This window comes from Natrix helvetica (assembly GCF_964273705.1).
Source record: "Natrix helvetica genome assembly, chromosome: Z".
NCBI lineage: Eukaryota > Metazoa > Chordata > Lepidosauria > Squamata > Natricidae > Natrix > Natrix helvetica.
Window position 1 is genome coordinate 84530204 of NC_138554.1, and position 18823 is coordinate 84549026.

The following is an 18823-nucleotide window of genomic DNA, read 5'->3' on the forward strand; positions in this document are numbered from 1 at the left end:
TCAAATTAATTAGCTTACTTCTGCCCCTCCCCCCAATTATTCAGATTGAATTCTGAGAAAATTTTTCTCTAATAAATTTTCTTCACTACTAGATGTTTGTTCTTTTTCTCTAGGCCCTATGGGGAAGCACTATGGCTTAGTGCTTAAGACTCTGACCTTGCCACCTGGAAAGCTGGCAGCCAAGGTTCAAGACCTAAGCTCCATGTGACAGAATTAGCTCCCATCCTCAACCCACTGTATGCTTTTGAACTCCCAACCTAGCAATTCGAAAGCATATTAAGTGCAATTACATAGATACTACTTCAGTGGGAAGATAACAGTGCTCCATGATATCATGCTGACCACATGACCATGGAAATAGCCTGGTCTTCCTTAGCCTTGAAATGGAGATGAGTACTTATAATTGGTAATGACTAGCAAGATTATTTCCACATGGATTCCTTTATGTTTTTTGGACATTTGTTGGTGATGGACATAAAGTGTTGTTTTGTAAGAATGAAGAATGATAATAAATGCACTAGAGATAAATCACTCAAACATAATTTCATCAATAATATATATATTTAAAATAATACATTATCTGTATATTTTGGCATCCTTTTTCATATTACTTTTATATTTGAAAGAAACCTATTTTTGGAAAAAGTAAACATTCTATTAGATTTCTACAGTAAAATATATATATATATGGGATTTTTATATATTATGGGATTTTAGTTCAATATCCATTTGATATTGCACAATCCATGGTAACATTCCAGATTTTAGCATTAAATCTTCATTGCTACTCAACTCAAAATATAATCTTAAAACATAATAACAACATTTAACAAAACAATGGTCAATCCCCAATATCTTTCATTTTGCTTCTAAGTTAACAGCATTCTTTAAAACTCACATCAGGCAACTCACAGTTCTGTTTGGGATTATACAAGCACTGAGAGAATTTTAAATCATTATCAAAGTATCCGCACTGCATTGGTAAATCCATTAACTAGACCTGCACAGTATTCTGTAATAATATCAAGCAGTAAGTAAGACATATCGCTCATTTCCTAGTCTTAAACTGGCTGAATTTAATGTTCAAGCTAATTTGTACAGAGTGCAAAAGAACAGAAAAATTTCTAGCATGATGGTGTTTCTGCCAGATAAAAGTTCTAGTGGATGGCATGATAAAAATATAGCTCTATGTTATAGTTTAATTCACCTAGTATTATCACATAGTTTAGCTTTTGTACCATTTGAGGAACTAGAAATTTACCTTTGTTCTCCTTCATAAATTAATAATAATAATAATAATAATAATAATAATAATAATAATAATAATAATAATAATAATAATAATTCATCTTTGGTGAGATTCACAGCCTTTCGGGCTGGTTGCAGTGGTGGGTTCCGGATCCTGTTCCAACTGGTATGGTTGGAATGGGCCTGGCATTGTCCACAAGGACCCACACAGCAGACGTGGTGCACGCATGCATCGTAGCTACCAGCGACACCTCTGCAAGCCTCTGTAATGCTCCAGCTGTTCGGCAGAGCTTTGCGCAGGCGCTGTACACACCATGTGCCTGCACGGAAGTGCCGAAGGCTTTAAAGGATAGGTAAGGAGCTTGGGCAGGTGGGTGGGCCCTCTGACACCATACCGGAATGGTACCCAGTGCTGTGCAGGCTCCGGTACGCCCGGGGCGTACCGCCTGCAATCCACCACTGGTTGTTGATAGCTCAACAGCTCGAGTACTAACCAAGGGCCTAGGAACTGTTCAGGTAACAGTGGAGGATATAAGCTGTTCCAGGTAGGGTGGATTATTATTATTTAAAGTCTATGCTTAGCAGATATTGGGAAATCTAAGTATTATGTCTGGGGATCAGGAATTCATATACTCAACATTAATAGGAAGAGGTGGAGTAAAGTATTGCTTAACTAAGTACACCTTCTGCTCCTTGTTTCAAATTTTCCTTTAAGCTTGCGTTCAGCATCTTCAAGAGAAAATACGCAAAGCTTGTAAAGACAATGTGTGATGCCAAATATAGTGATGGATAGAAAAAAAGAATATAAACTGTTAATATATATATATTTAGGATTTTTTTTCTGACTAAAGTCAGTGTAAGTAGCCAATTTGAACCAATTTGTTCCCTCCTTTGTGAAAATGCGTACACAAATAATACACCAAACTTTTAATAGGTTTTGTACTTGGTTGTAAACTGTGTCATTGTGTAGGCGTAACAGATCAATGTAGGCCTGCTTCTAGATCACAAATTAATTTAAGTACTGCAGACTATCCTGCGTCACAGGCAACGTGTCAACTGTATTAAGAAGGCACCCATTTGTAAAACGGAGAGGTATCTTTTTGATGCCAAACATTGCCTTTTTGCATGTTGAATGCTTTCCCCAACTATACCTGCCATACTTGTTAGGCAAAAACTCCCAGAATTCTTAACTTATATAACCAGCAAGAACTGTAGGCCCGAAATCTTTGGCGATTACCATGATCAGGGCTAGATTTAGATATTGTAAGTATTGGAAAGTTTGCTTTTTGGAAACTACTAACAAAGAATAAGGCTGCATGAGAATTGAATTTAGAAAGAGCATTGCCAAGATGCACAGGATGGGGTAGAGATATTTTCATTAATGAGGGTCATTTGAAGCAGATAGGAGGACTGATAAACTGACAAAACTGATAAAAACTTTCATATACTATATGAAATAATAAAACTATAATTGTTTAAAATCTGAAAATTTAAGGCACCCCTTCAGATTCTGTGATCCTAAACTGTAGCTTACTTAGCTGGGAAGTTAATTTAACATATTAATGTTTATGCAAAACTGATTTTCTATCTGTCTGTTGATGGGTCAATATAACCAACAATAAGTGTTATACATATGTTAAATCTTCTAAATTGAAAATTTTTTTTTTTATTCTTAGCTCTTTAATAAAATGTATTTAGTGTCATTTTGGTATGAAATGGAGCAGAATACAACTATATTGACTATTTAATAAACAAAATGGCTTTTGAATAACTGGCATGCAGTTTAGAATCATTATTGCTCTCATAAAAGCTATGCTTTTTTCTGTATGCATATATATTTAAGTGCGGTTTCTGAATTATTGCATAAATCTTGGAGGATTTATATCCTTCTGTAGTTTTATTGCTTCATATGTATGTGTGTGTCTGTGCATAGACACACAGATACACATATGCATGTGCACACGCATACAAACACACTCATACAAAAATAATAGTGTTTCTTGCAAGATATTTTATACAGGAAGAACTATGGAAAATCACTTCCATCATAAATCACTGGCCGTTGAACAGATAGGTGGAAAAATACTTTTTTCGAGATAAACCTGGAAGAAAAACAACATAAGAAAATTAGTCAAAATGAAATTGTAAAATTAAGAACATCAAGGAGAAACAATGGAATTACAGGTAGTCCTTGACTTACAATCATTAAATGACTGTTCGAAATTACAATGATACTGAAAAGAGTGATTTATGACTGTTTTTCACACATGTTGCAATATCCCCATGATCAAAATTCAGATGCTTGTCAACTAGCATATATTTATAATGGTTTAAATGTCCTAGGGTCATGTGACCAGGGTTTGAGACCTTCTGATAAGCAAAGTTAACAGGGAAGCCAGATGCACTGAACAACCATGTTACTAACTTAACAACTGCAATGATTTACTTAACAACTGTGGCAAAAGAGATTGTACAATGAAGTAAAATTACTTAACAACTATCTTGCTTAAAAAGAACTAAACAATTACAATTAAATAAAGTTCAAATCTCTTCCTCTGAATTGGATCAATGTGATCCTAGCCACAGAATAGATGGCTATTTTTTTTTCTTTCTGGCAAAATTGCCTCATACAATAAAATATAATAATATATAAAACAGTAATGAAAAGCCAAATAAAATGACTTTTTACAACTTAAATAGAAACAATTAAAGCATCAACAGTAAAAAAAAAAATAATTTTGACTGTAACCAAGAATTCTTTCTGTGAGGTTTTAGAGGAATGTTATTTCTATATTCACTCCACTCAGAATTAAATAAGTGATAATTCCTAAAATCTCCAAAACATCAAAACTATAAAAAAATACTTTCTGCTCTGTAGCATACCAACCTAGAGAAAGTGTTGTCAAAAATAAGGATGTAAATTCCAGCATTTCGGATTTTTACATTCCCTCTGATAGTTTCCTTATGAGAATTGCAACGAGTCATAGGTATAAGAACCTGAAAAATATATATCAGTATATTAGCCAGAAGGAACTTTGCTATTATTAACTTGGGGAATGAATGAATACATTTTTAACCAGCCTGCCAAACAAATGCTTTCTTTATATATTGACCAAAGCTTCCATCATTATCAGCTCATAATCAGCCACCAATTGATTATTTATTAATTAAATTAATATATCACTCATTTAACTATCAAGTGACTCTGGGCAACATACAATATATAGCCTACAATATAGTAAAATCAATAATATAAAACATTAAAATGTTAAATATTAAACTTAACAAAATCAGCTAAGATAGGAACCAATATACAGTGGGGTAGAGATGAAGTCTTCTTTTTAACCCACATTATGCAATGCCCCAGGCCAATTGGTAGAGCCAGGTTTTGAGCCCTTTCAAAGGGCCAAAATATTAATTGAAAGATATAGTAATGAGAAGGAAATAAAGAACAGAAGATTTTTTAGCAGCAGCAAACTTGTGCTTGATACTAAGAGCGCAATTGATCAATCGGAGCTTCATTTGACAAGGATGGACAAGAGCTCAAATGCTCCCACATTTTTTAACCCCAAATCCTCTTCATGCAGGGCAAATCCAAACAAAAATTAGCAGTATTGTTTCCTGCTATTAACTGATTAGAACTCTACTCCCACTAAAACTATAGCATATTATCTAATTATATTTTGGGGCAGAGATCTAGAATGGTATAGCTCTGATAACAAATATTAGGTTTTTTTAGTTCAACTGATTTGTTCAATTATATTATGTGCAATGTTTCCATGGAGAGGAACAATTCGGTATGAAGGGCTAACTTACTTTGCATTGATCCAGAGAGGTTTCTTCTGATTGCTTGTACACTACGCTGAATGATATACTCTTTGGGTCTGATGAAAACACCCAACTTATTGTAAGGCCAGTCTCGTCTACAGTGATTGGAATAATGCTGTAAGTACTTGATTTAATAAACAGTTCTCTGGTACCTTCTCCAAACTTTAAAATCTCCTCTACTGTGAGAGGTAGCTTTAGCCTGAAGACAACAAACAAGAAGAATATTTGATCAACAAATGACACAAAATATGGAAACTCACTTCTTACTTGCAAGAACACTTGTTATGAAGCAGTACTGTTAAAAGAAACAATTGTTTAAAATGATTGTACTTCTGGCCAATGGAAATTTCTTCCAATAAACATGGGGAAATAAGCTGGGCTTACATCAATTCTCCTGACTTCAGCAAACAGATTTCTACATCTTGGGTCATTTCCAAATCATCAGATTCATCAACAGTTGAGGAGCTATAGGTGCTGTTTCTGAGGACATAGAAAATCAGATTATTATAATCAGATATTATTCTCAAAATGTATCTAACAATCTTCTGAAAATCCAGAATACACGATAGTTTATGATAAAATGAAATTAAAATTATCAAAATTAGCTAAGGTAGGAACCAGGAACCAATGGGAGGGGAGATAGAGTGGTTATGGAGTGGAGGAAGTGGTTCTCCTGAAGCAGATTATCTGGACCCCTTTCAGTCAGGATTCAGGCCTCGATATAGGTTGGAAATAGCACTGATCATGTAGGAGCAAGACAGGGGTAGTTGCATCCATTTTTGCATGACTTGATCTCTCAGCAGCTTGTGATGCCATTGATCATGGTATCCTTCTGGAATGGTTCTAGTGGCAGGGCATGGAGGGTACTGTGTTTTCCTGATTCACTTCTTTTCTTCAAGACATTCTTAGTTGGTGTTGATCAGAGGCAAGAGTCTGATCTCCAGTCCTTGTTTCGCATAATCTCAAGACTCAGATTCAGTAAACAGTTCTATAAACAGCTTGCAAGTTCCTTTATTATTAGTGAAAAGATTAAGAGTTTGCCAGTTACACAAAGACAATAAATAAGAACAATTAGAAAGATTGTAGCTTAAGGTATCCTGAGGACATACTGTCTGTATGTTTGGAAATATTTCAGTTGCCAGATTCCTTATAATCTCACCCTTCTTATTAGCTATACAGTACTGTGCAAAAATGTTAGACAGTTGTGCAAAAATGTTGTAAATTAAGAATGCTTTCAAAAATAAATAGTTTATTTTTATCAATTAACAAAATGCAAAGTAAAGAAACAGAAGAGAAATCCAAATCAAATCAATATTTGGTGTGACCACTCTTTCCCTTCAAAACAACATCAATTCTTCTAGGTACACTTCCTTACAGTTTTTGAAAAAACTCGGCAACTTTCTGCAAGGTTGTTTCAAACATCTTGGAAAACTAACCACAGATCTTCTGCGGATGTAGGCTGCCTCAAATCCTTTTGTCTCCTCACATAATCCCAAACAGACTCAATGTTGTTGAGACCAGGGCTCTGTGGGAGCCAAACCATTACTTTCAGAACTTTGTTCTTTTTTATGTTGAAGGTAGTTCTGAATGACATTGGCTGTAGATATGGCCCATTGTGCTTCTACAGAACAAATTTGGGGTAAAATGCCTCCCTGATAGTATGGCATGATGGATAAGTATCTGTCTGTACTTTTCAGCAATGAGGATATCTTTGATCCTGACCAGGTCTCCAATTCCATTTGTGAAATGCAGTCCCATACCTGAAAGGAACTTCCACCATGCTTTACTGTTGCTTGCAGATACTCATTAATGTACTACTCTACAGTCCTTTGGCGAACAAACTGTCTCCTCCTACAGCCAAAATTTCAAAATTTGGCTCATCAGTCTAGAGCTCTTGCTGCCATTTTTCTGCATCCCAGTTCCTATGTTTTTTGTGCATAGTTGAGTCACTTAGCCTTGTTTCCACATTGGAGCTATGGCCTTTTTGTTGGTAATGTAGAAAAGCAGACGTAGACAGGAGTAAGGTTGTGCTGGCAAGAGCACCCAATGGAAGGCACCCTGATGGGAAAGGCACCCACCCAGAGCATTGTTTGGGGCTCCCTTTTGTTGTCAAACTTCTCAGAATAGCAAAAGCTCATTGGACAGAAAATACACTTGGCAACTATTGATTGGTTTACAGATGCATGCTTTTCCTCATGGACACCTCATGATCACTTCATGATATAGATACACGACTCTCTACTTAGTTAATATTTTGCTGCATGGAATGTGATGTCTACGTGTAAATTCCATCGTGGAAGATCACCCATTTACTCCAAATTTCTCAGAAGAGAGAGGGGAAAAATGGTTAAAGTGAGCAGAAAAACTTCAGCCGCCTTTAATGACCCAAAAGGAAGGAGGGAAAGGAGGAAGGGGGATGCACAGAGGCATTCACAGGTATCACTGGGGGCATTTCATACACACACTCATGGTAAAAATGAGCAGACACTCATTCTCCCTGCCCTTTCTGCTCCCTCCAAAGAATGACCCAGAAGGAAGAGGGGGGGGGGGGAATTCACGCAGGCAATCACAGGTCTCTGGATCCCTTCACTTATCACTCCCTGGGGCATTGGGGACACATACTCACATTCATACTGCAATCAGACCTTCATGCTTGCTCATGCCAACCAATCATAAGTATTTCAGGAAGCTTTTTTTTTTCACAAGCCACCAAGCTTCATTTTCTTTTATTAGAGGATCTCACCCTCCCTTCGGGTTTGGAAATGATAACACACATGCATACACACACATACCATTAAACAACCTTGCAACTTACTGTTTCTTTATATGAAAAGGAATCAAACTACATTCATACCAACTTTTACCATCAACATACTCACATTTGCACTGCAATCATTAATTTCACATATAAAAATCCCATTTCATTCTTTCTTCATGCAAAGCAGTTATTACAATTATTTCAGGGAGCTGTACATAAGCCAATGAGCTCCATTTTCTATTATTAAAGGATCTCAACACACAGACACACATACACACATACAGCACAAATTCCATGGAACAATACTTTCCGGCCCTGGGGGAGGTCCTGACATCTATCCACCCAGACTAATTTTAATGCATTGTTTATTTGGTCAAATTCTTCCTTCTGCGCTGCTGTCAATTGTATTAAATCAGAAGGATTATTTCTTAGTTTTAATGCACCAAATAAAGGAATAAGTATACTGGTAGGAAGACCCACATATGGGCATAACCAGTTAATTGAACCTAAAAGCTGTGGTAATTTAACATATGACAATGTATCCTCTATTTTTAATTGAGGAATTTGTGGGTGTGAATAAGTCTGTAATAGCTTATGACCTAAATAAATAAAAGGTTCTAAAGCTCTAGATACAAAGTGCTGACATAATGTTGGACTATTTAGCATACCTTGAGGTAAAACTGTACATTGATATCTCTCCGTTGGTTTTTCTGAATTTATAACTGGGACAGTAAAGGCAAAAAGAGATTTATCCTTTTTGCATAATGGAATTGTGAAAAAACAATCCTTTAGGTCAATCACCATAACTTGATACTCTCTTGGTATCATATTTGGATTTGGTGTACCACATTGAAATGGTCCCCACCTGGTCCATTACCTCTATAGGTGCTCCCACCTGGAGCTTGACATTGCTGTTTAAAATGTTCAGGTTTTTTGCAATTAAAACAATTTCCTTTGGGCTTGCCAAATTGACCTTTCTGTAATGCAGCTCCTAATGCATCCATTTGAAATGCATTTGTGCCTATGTCTGAAGATGCCTTCAACATTTCTGCTAAAGTATATTCCCCTTTATTTATAATAGACATCAAAGCTTTATGACAATCTGCATTAGCATGTTCATAAACTAGTTGTTTCATTAATTCCCCACTAGCTTCCTCATTATCAATTTGCCCTTGGATGGCTTCTTGCAATTTATCAATAAAATCAGAATAAGCCTCTCTTTGGTATTCTGAATTCCAAACTACATATTGTGCAGGTGTGAGAAGCATTCTAAACAAATCTTTCCAGTCTTGTGGGATTAACTGATAGAAATACCTTCCAGCATTCCTGCTGTGTAGGTAGAACATAACCCTGTTTCAGTGATACTTTTCCTCAATTCTCTTAATACTTGATATGGTAATGGATTCCACTGATATTGTGCCTTTCCTTGTGGATCCACTGTTTGTACCACTGGGAAGGCTTGAAGCCGTTCTGCAAGTTCTTGTCCTGTAAGGTTTCCTTTTTTCTGTTCTTTTAGAAATCCTGCTCGAACTGCTCCAATCGGCTCCTTTGTAGAGACAATTGATATTGGAGCAGTAAGGGAACTAGGTTCTACTGGCCTCAATGTATTTGCAGCCGGTAAAGCTAGTTGAAAATACGGAGGGGGAGCAAATCCCTCCTCTGGGATTGAAGAGAGCGATGAGGAAGGTGCCTTGAGTTTATGAGTCCCCATCTTCCCTATTATATCCTTGCCTTGTTTCCACAACAATAAATGTTGAATAGGAGCTTGTGGCTTGGTGTGCAATTGTATTCCAATTTTTATCCAGTCCCCTAATTCCCAAGTACCTGCCTCGGGATACCAGGGACATTGACAACCTATTTCACCTACTAAGTTTTCTAACTTATGTAGACTAACTCCTGTCACTTCATTACATTTAAGTAATTTCTGCAGCTCTTGTGCATGAAACTTCTGCGGAGCTGACAGTTCCCCCCCACTACTCACGTAAAATTGGGAGCAAAGTTCACTATGATGCACCTGGGCTTGTCCGGCCGAATGAGTATAGGAGATCACATCGGGGTCACCAGATGTTGGTGACGTAGAAAAGCAGACGTAGACAGGAGTAAGGTTGTGCTGGGAAGGCTACCCAATGGAAGGCACCCTGATGGGAAGGGCACCCACCCAGAGCATTGTTTGGGGCTCCCTTTTATTGTCAAACTTCTCAGAATAGCAAAAGCTCATTGGACAGAAAATACACTTGGCATCTATTGATTGGTTTACAGATACATGCTTTTCCTCATGGACATCTCATGGACACTTCATGATCACTTCATGATATAGATACGTGAGTCTCTACTTAGTTAATATTTTGCTGCATGGAATGTGATGTCTACACATTCCATTGTACCTTTTTGTAAACAAAAGGATTAAGAGAAAGGAATGTGGACTGTGACTTATTTAATCAATGTGGTTTGCCAACTACTGATTAACCAATTAACCCCACACTTTTGGCCACAATTCTTCTATGAATACTACTTCTGTCCAGATTACCCTGACAGAATTGAATGAATGTGGGTCCCAGAGATTTCTGCCAATTCTGTGCTGATGGCCAGTGATGGGCATCTTCTGATGTCGAAGGGAAGTAAGCACAACATGTCTTTTACCTGTTGCATTAAATTTCCTTGGCCAATCACTGCATCTATGGTCATCAACATTGACTGTTTCTTTGTGTTTCTTCAAAAGAGCTTGAATAGCGCATCTTAAAACCCCAGTCTACTTTGAAATCTTTGTCTGGAGAAACCTTCCTGATGCAGTATAATTACCAGTTTTGCCTGTGTATGACAGTGACATGAAATTGTCCTCCACAACTTCACCTTAGTAAGAGAGTTTGGCTGATTTCCTCCCAAAACGGCTGCTGCATGGTAAGAGCTTCTTTATTCTCTTACCAACAATCTGCTAATTTTACTGCCAAAGTTAGTTCTGCTGCTCTATGGTTTGGAATGGAATTCCTGATGACCTTTGGACAATCGTGGACCCAGTTAGGGAGGGAGGGAAGTCTTGAAGATTCTAATTCCTTCTGGAAGTGTTCAAAGTCATTGGACATATACATCTTCCTGTCAGCAGTTTTATTTCCTGAATATAGGGGCATCAACTTTCACTTTTTGAATTGTTTTATTTTGTTTTCTGCTTTAAAAGTTAATTAGCAGTTGTATGCTGATCTATTTCAACCCCTTGCTGGTTTTTTCTTTTTCTTTTCTTTTTTTTTTTTTTTTGATATATGTTGTTCTGGAGAATCTCTATCCTCTCTGTATGTAAACACTACAGCTATTTGGTGTGTGTGTGTGTGTGTGTGTGTGTGTGTGTGTAGTTTTTAGACTCTCACCATAGGAGCCAGGCAGGCCCCTATAGGAAGACTGGCTCTGTGGTCACTTCAAACGTCGAAAGGACGACCTCCTCGACCATGAAAGGACAGTTTAGGAGGGAACTTCTGTCTGTTCCTGCCCGATCTGTCCTGATGTTTCTCCTGTCTGGGAAAAAATGGTCACTGGGGACATGGGAATCCTGACACCGTGTCCGCCACTTGAAAGAATGAGCAGCAAAAATAAAGTGAGGGGTGGAACTCCATTCGCCTAGACAGGGATGACAAGATTTTTCATTTGTCTTGTGACTGTACCAGGATAGGATCCAGGGACTCTCTGAACAGCCTATTCCTTGTGTATGGGGTGGAGGTGAGCCTCCATTTACTCCTGGCATCTGCCTGCCACTGGTGGAGGCCACAATAGTCAGCGGGTTGCTACAGATGAGATGATGGCCTTAGATGCAAACCTCACTGCATTAAGCATGGCATCTGTGGAAAATTCTACTGCCACCATCAATTTATGTCTTGATGGGATCTAGTGTCCTCTGCGGGGATCCTCTTCTGCATCTGATGCAGCAGAGGAATGAGGCCCTGTTAAAAAAGAAGGCAGCTGTGGATGCTTTTACAGACCATGCCGCCACCTGATGGGCCCTTGTTAATGACTGCTCTGCCCTCTTGTCCTCTGATATGGGGGCCTCTTCCAGCGCATTGGCCAAAACAGGAAGTGTCACTAATGCTGCTACCAGGGCATTCACCACTGGTACCTGAAGTGCTTTAGACATGTCTGGGCCCATGTTGTAAAATCTCTTATCCAGGCTGCTGGGATTGGGCCTTGCCCCTGGAGAGACCCATTCCTCTGTTCCATATCTAGAAACAGTCCAGGCATGGGAATGACTTCTATCTCTGTAGCTGGTTCCGAGAAGAGTAAGTCCATAGGACTGTCTGATTCAGAGACTGGATGTTGGGCCATCAGATTCATTCCCAGGCATGTAGTATTCCTTGCCTTAAAGAGCAGAGATTTTAATAATGACAAGTGAAAAAGCCCAGCGAAGACTGGTTGCTCTGGCATTAATCCCTTGTCTTCAGATAATTCTAAGTCCTTATGAACCTCTTCCTCTGAGGGTGAGGAATAATTCTGGTTGGAAATTGGGGAATAGGGTCCCTGGGAGGCTAAGAAATCTCCTGCAACATGGGTCACCTGTTGCTGACCAGTGTGCATGGGAAATTCTGCCTGCACCAAAGCAGTTCTCTGGCTTTGCATTAAGTCAGCTGCTACTCCCTGCTTAATTGCAGCAGAAATTAAAGCACCCAAACTGGGTGGAATCTGAGGCTCTTGGCTGCCCCCTGGATGGAGCCCCGCCGATGTAGGGGTGAAGGTTGCCTCTCTGAAAGGGATTCTCTGCTTCAGAGGCTGTTCCCAGGAAGCCACAGTAGAGAATGGATCTGACAGTGAGCTGAAGAAAGCATCACTGTTGCTGAGCAGATCATTGTTACAGCCTGGAAGAGAAAGTTACTCTCCAGTGCCATCTGGCGACCAGCTCTGGTCAAATGTTTCAGGCAATGCTTCTAATGGCTGCGAGGCAAAAGAGTGTCTCTAGCCTTTGGAGCTGCCCTTTCCCCTGTCGCTCTGCTTCCCTCTGACCTTTGACAATGTGACAGTCTAACGCCTTCTGGCGTTGCCTTGCATCTCGTTCTTCAGCCTTGGAGACTTTCTTCAAGGTGCCTAGTGTTCATTTAATACCTAAGGCCACTTTCCTGCTCGCTGACTTTGTTAGTACTGTCATAGCTCCACTAGAGCCTGGAGACTGAGAGAGAAGAGCTGTTCTAGAGCTGTGGATTCTCTGCTAGAAATGGCAACTGTGTCTGCCATTATGTTTGCTCCATATAAGCAGGCTCGCCTGCAATGGGCACCACTGCTGAAAGCGCGCCAAAGTTCCTGTGCTAAAGAGTGTGCCCAGGAACTGAGCAGGGATTCTGAACACCTGTGTGACTGCTGTAGGCTAAGGGGCTGCGGATTGCTGGTCAAGGAATTCTGGAATGCAAGGAGCCAGTACTAATGTCCCTGGACTTGTGTGGGCATTGTGTGCTCCCTCGGGTTATAGCAGGGTCGAGGTAGGCTCTTCACACAAAGCTGGAGCAACTAGGAGCATTGATTGACCATCCCTTGCCAAGCCCCATGGTAGCGGCATTTGAGCAGAGCTCGTTCACGCTTAGCCCTGTCAGAATTGCCTCCTGGCACACTGACTGCCAATCTGTGGCCTTCAGAGGGTTTGAGCTGAAGCTCGTCATGCTGGTAAGAGGCCAGCGGCTCCACCGGCTGAAACCAGGAGCCAGCTAGAATTTCAAGGATTAATTTGAAACACGTCTGTCCTTAGCTGAGACTGAGTCGAAAAGCTGGGAGACACAAGCAGTGGAGGCATGTCATCACAACTCTGGCAGAATCAGTCCAATCAGCCAGCAATCGGAGTTAACCCATTCTTGGATTCCTGGCTGAACAGTGTCTGAAACCTAAGAAAGGAGGGTGGGGGACTATGAATTTCTCTTTAAAAAATTGATGAGGTGACTTCCGGTGGCGCCGCTGGCCTTGGAGGACATTCCCTCGGGAACGCCAGCCCGTGTTTGAGTAACAAGCGGCTAGGATAGCATAAATCAGCTATCCAGCAGTTTGAAAACCTCCCCCTCGGGAAAAGGTGGGGAGGTGAGCCGTCTGGCAGAGGGTAGAGGCGCCCAGCGGCCCCAGAAGCAATTCTGTGGCGTGAAGGGTGTGAACTCCCCAGGAAGCCCGACAATCTCATCACGGGACGCTCCTGCCTTTGCAGGAAAAAAAGGCAGCGTTCACACATGCAATTTCAAAGTTTATTTTACATCTGAATAAGAAGCAGGCAGAGCAAACCAGGAGGTCAACAAATCGCAAGTACAAGCCTTAACTCCGTAGATTATATCTCTTTCTGTAAACTTAAAGGGAACTTCTTTAAAAAAAATATGGCGTCGGAATAACAAAGGCTGTGTTGAAAACGAAAGTGAAGCGGAAAGCTGATTAGCCTTGTTAAGTGCCTGTTAGTGCTACTGGAAGACTTCAAAGAATAGGCCGCCTTTTTTGGACTGAACAAATTGCTTGTTTAAAAGCTTGATTTGAATATTTTGAAATGGCCTCTAAGCTTGCAAAAGTCAATGCTTCAAAGAGTGCAGGCAGTTCGCCAGCGCAACCCTCAAAGTTGCAATCTTTATTACCTCCGGTGGAAACACAATCACAAACGCTGACACTGGAGCCTTTACAAAACAACTTACAATGCATTAAAAGAGCAGGCAGTTGTCTTGGAAAATTACAAGTACCTTTAAAGATGTCTCTGATGAAATATCTGGAATTAAGGATTTAATCCAAACACGTAACCAAGAGATAAGGGAGGATATAGTTGAGGCACTTAAAGGATTATTTGGCTACGTAGCATTTCTCGATGAGAAGGTGGAAGAAATTAATGAGGCTAATACAAAGTTGGACAACAAACTTGTGGAGGAACAAATCAAAATTGACAAGTTGGAGGCGGAGTTTATGATGATGCAATATAGAACAATGAAATTTGCTCTGAGGATAAGGGGGTTGAAGGAACATAGCCAAGAAAATTTAAGAGAGATTTTTGCAGACGCTCTCGTTTAATTAACTGGGGAATCAAAGGCCGAATGCGCCTGGCAAATTGACAAAATTTATCGCGTTAATTCATGGATTGCCAGACAAAGACAACTGCCAAGAGATATCGTAATCTATTTTGTCACCAGGAAAATTAGGAATGAAATATTGCAAGCAACCTATAAAAACGAACTGCAAGTGGCAGGTCAAGATGTGATAGTACTGAAGGAAATCCCCCCCAAAATGTGGAGATCTAGAAAGGATTATGCATTTCTAGTGGATGAACTTAGAAAACGCCAGATACAGATGGGAGACCCCAACCGGACTGGTGGTGAACTACCTGGGAGAAAGACATCGCCTTAACTCTGTCTGGAAGGCAAAAGATTTCTATAGCATAGTACTAAAGGCAGGATGCCCCCCATCTCCAGGTCCCAAAGAAAGAAAAGAGACAGAGGATCCCAGGCAGCAAGATAATCAGGCACAAATTGGGGTTGTGAGTTTGCTGCAGGAAACAGAAGAAATTATGGAACAGAGACAAACCTGTGCGGCTACTAAACGTAAAGAACAAGAATTAAAGTCTCAACAAGCCCAGATGACAATTCAAGATAATATAAACACGAGCTCAGAAGCAGTGGGAGGAGCTAGACCGAAGGTGAAACCCCAGCAAGATTTCCAGGCAGCTCTTAAAAAGCTTCAGTGTGCTAAAGATGACAATTAAATTTCTAACATGGAATGTCAATGGCTTAAACTCACCACAAAAAAGGAAAAAAATATTTCACTACTTGAAACAATTTAAAAATGATGTAATTTGCTTACAAGAAACACACATTAGAACACAGGATCAGAAATACTTGATAAACACAAGACTGGGATCGCATTTTGTAGTATCTGCTCCAGAGAAGAAAAATGGCATAGTCATATATCTAAGAAAAGACTTAAAGGCTAAATTAATTGAAGCAGATCCTCAAGATAGATACATTGCAATTGAACTATTAATAGAAGGAAAGAAAATACTCTTTACAGGAATATATGCTCCCAATCAACAAGAAGAAAATTTTTATAAGTTGCTTCCCACCAAACTAACACAATGGGGTTACAGATCCTGCATTCTACTGGGCGATTGGAATGGAGTACTGGATCCTGTCCAAGACAGGAAGAGGCTTTTGCAAAATACCCAAACACGAACAAGATTACCTAAATCCTTTTTTGATATGATGGATGACTTTGAATTGAGGGACATCTGGAGAGAACGGAATGTTAAAGAACGGGATTTCACTTTTTTTTCCTGATAGGCACCAATCCCTTTCCAGAATTGATTTCATACTAATTACAAATGATTTTTTTTCCAGGGTGAAGAAGACTAAGATATGCCCGAGAACTTTAACAGATCATAACCCGGTCTGGATGGTACTTGAATATGGAGACCGACCCAAGAGGTCTTGGAGATTAAATGAAAATCTATTTAGATATGAGAAAAATATTATGGAATGTAAAAAACTATTGAAAGAATATTTTGCTTTTAATATGCATAAGGGGATATCTATGGAAATGGTTTGGGACGCAAGTAAAACATACATGAGAGGTGTTTTAATAAATCTGAATAATGTTCATAGGCGCAGACAAAGGGAGAAACAAAGGGAACTTGAGGAAGAGATTAAAAAAAGAGCAGGAGTTAATGTCTAAACCAGATGATAAGAAGACAAAAGACATATTTACTTTAATGCGAGGGCAGTTCAATATGTTAATGTCGGACCAGATAGCCACTAATTTTCTATATGCCAAACGTAACACTTTTTGTAATGCCAATAAACCAGGTCGATGGTTAGCATATATGTTAAGGAAAAAACAAGTTTTTCAACAGGATATGATTAAAAAGACTTTTTTAGAATTTTACACCAGATTGTATGCTGGTGACAAAATGCAAGGGTCATACATAGACAGATATTTGGAGAAAGAGAAAATTCCTATACTTACAGATGAGCAAAGGGGAAGATTGAATCAACTTGTAACTATAGAGGAAATCAGTGACGTGCGGTGAGGTTTATGACTGGTGAGGCACTGACAGAGTGCTGGGTTTCAAATATTTTTAGACTTGTGGACTTCAACTCCCAGAATTCCACAGCCAGGCATGCTCAGTTCCAATTTAAAGCGACAGCATTTGTTTTTCTCCTTTTCTCCTTTCTTTTTCTTTTTCTTCTCCTTCCCCTCCTTCCTCCCTCTCTCCCTTCCTCCCCCTCTCTCAAACACACACACACACACACAGAAGTTGGATTGGACTATCTCTCCTACCCCTTCCCTCTCTCACTCACTCTCAAACAAACACACACACACACAAAAGTTGGATTGGATATCTTTTCCAGTGGCTTGAAAGCAGCTCCTCTGCCACCCCACCCCACCCATTCCCCTGCTGCCTTTCCCAAACACCTCCACCATTGCAAATGCAGCCTGCTGTCTGGGTGGGAAATGCCTGGAACACAATAAAGCCCACCCACCACCTCCTGCTGGCAGGCTGGGGTGAGAGGAGAGGCAGAGAAGCCGGAGGGGAGCCGAGCCGAGCCTTCCAAAAGAAAGAGGCTGGGGGGAAGTGTGTGTACTACAGCATGGCTCTTTGCCTGGCTTCCTGCCTCCTCCTGTGGTCTCCTCAGTGCTCGCTTGTGCTCTCCCTCCCCAAGTGTAGTTTGATTGCAGGTGGAGCCACGTTGCCTTTTCAAACTTGTAATCAGTGAAGCTGGGCTACATTTTTATATAGTTTTATCCAGCTGTGTGTGTGTGAGAGAGAAATGAATGGGGGCCTGGGGAGGAAGTCACTACACCTGGGGAGGGAGAGCACCAGTGAGGTTAAGCAGAGTCATCCACAGTGAGGCAGCAACTAGCTCAGCTTTTTCCTTTTATTTTTTTTTTCATGATGAGAGTGGTGAGGTTGTGCCTCACTTGCCTCACCTGACTGCACGTCACTGGAGGAAATCTTCCTGGCAATTAAGCAGTTAAAAATCGGTAAAGCGCCTGGCACAGATGGTTTGACAGCAGTTTATTATAAAAAGCTACAACTAGAAATGATGGAACCTCTTAGGGAACTATTTAATAAAATTCAAATGGAAGGCAGGGTCCCACCATCTTGGAAATCAGCTTTTATTTCATTGATTCCAAAAGACGAACAGGATCCTACCCAGCCAAAAAACTATAGGCCTATTTCATTACTTAATACAGACTACAAAATCTTTGCTAAAATATTGGTAAACAGGTAAATGCCAATTGCGCAACAAACGATTCATAATGATCAGTCTGGTTTTATACAGGGAAGGCAAATGAAAAGTAATGTAAGACAAAATATTAATATAATGGAATATTTGGAAAAGTATAATCAAGTTCTGGCAGTGCTTCTATTCTTAGATGTGGAGAAAGCATTCGACCAAATCAATTGGAAATTTTTAATAAAAATACTACAAAAGATGCAGTTCGGAGAGCATTTTATGCAATCTATCAAAGCAATATACCAGAAACAGACAGCACAAATTATAGTTAATGGAGGCTTAACAGAATCTTTTAAAATTGAAAAAGGAACAAGACAGGGGTGTCCCTTGTCTCCATTATTGTTTCTCTTAACCTTGGAATTGTTATTGGACAGAATACGTGAGTCTGACGAACTACAAGGAATTAAGATTAGGCACTACGAATATAGAGTAAGAGCATTTGCGGATGATTTGGTTGTAACTTTAACCCAACCGGGGGAATCAGTTATAGGTCTAATGAATATAATTAACCAAGATGGTCAAGTATCTGGTTTCAAAGTAAACCTAGGGAAGACAAAGATGATAGCTAAAAATATGATGATGATGATGATGATGATGATGATGATGATGATGATGATGATGATAATAATAATAATAATAATAATAATAATAATAATAATAATAATAATAATTTAATTTGTTAGCCGCTCCCTCTCCACAAGGGACTCGGGGCGGCGTACAATAAAAACATACATAAATACATATAAACATACACATACACACATACACATACATATAC

At 39.6% G+C, this 18823-nt stretch overlaps 1 protein-coding gene across 1 annotated transcript in view; it reads right to left on the reverse strand.

The window, feature by feature from the left end:
• Positions 1 to 542: 542 nt before the first annotated feature.
• The window catches only part of FYCO1 (FYVE and coiled-coil domain autophagy adaptor 1), a 93495-nt gene continuing 75214 nt past the window's right edge, over positions 543 to 18823 (reverse strand). The window contains exons 15-18 of the mRNA XM_081933465.1: positions 5461 to 5556; positions 5065 to 5275; positions 4136 to 4245; positions 543 to 3350 (exon numbers count right to left, since the gene is read on the reverse strand). Coding sequence (XP_081789591.1) covers positions 3275 to 3350; positions 4136 to 4245; positions 5065 to 5275; positions 5461 to 5556 — 493 coding nt within the window. The 3' untranslated portion in view covers positions 543 to 3274. The remainder of the gene's footprint in view (positions 3351 to 4135; positions 4246 to 5064; positions 5276 to 5460; positions 5557 to 18823) is intronic.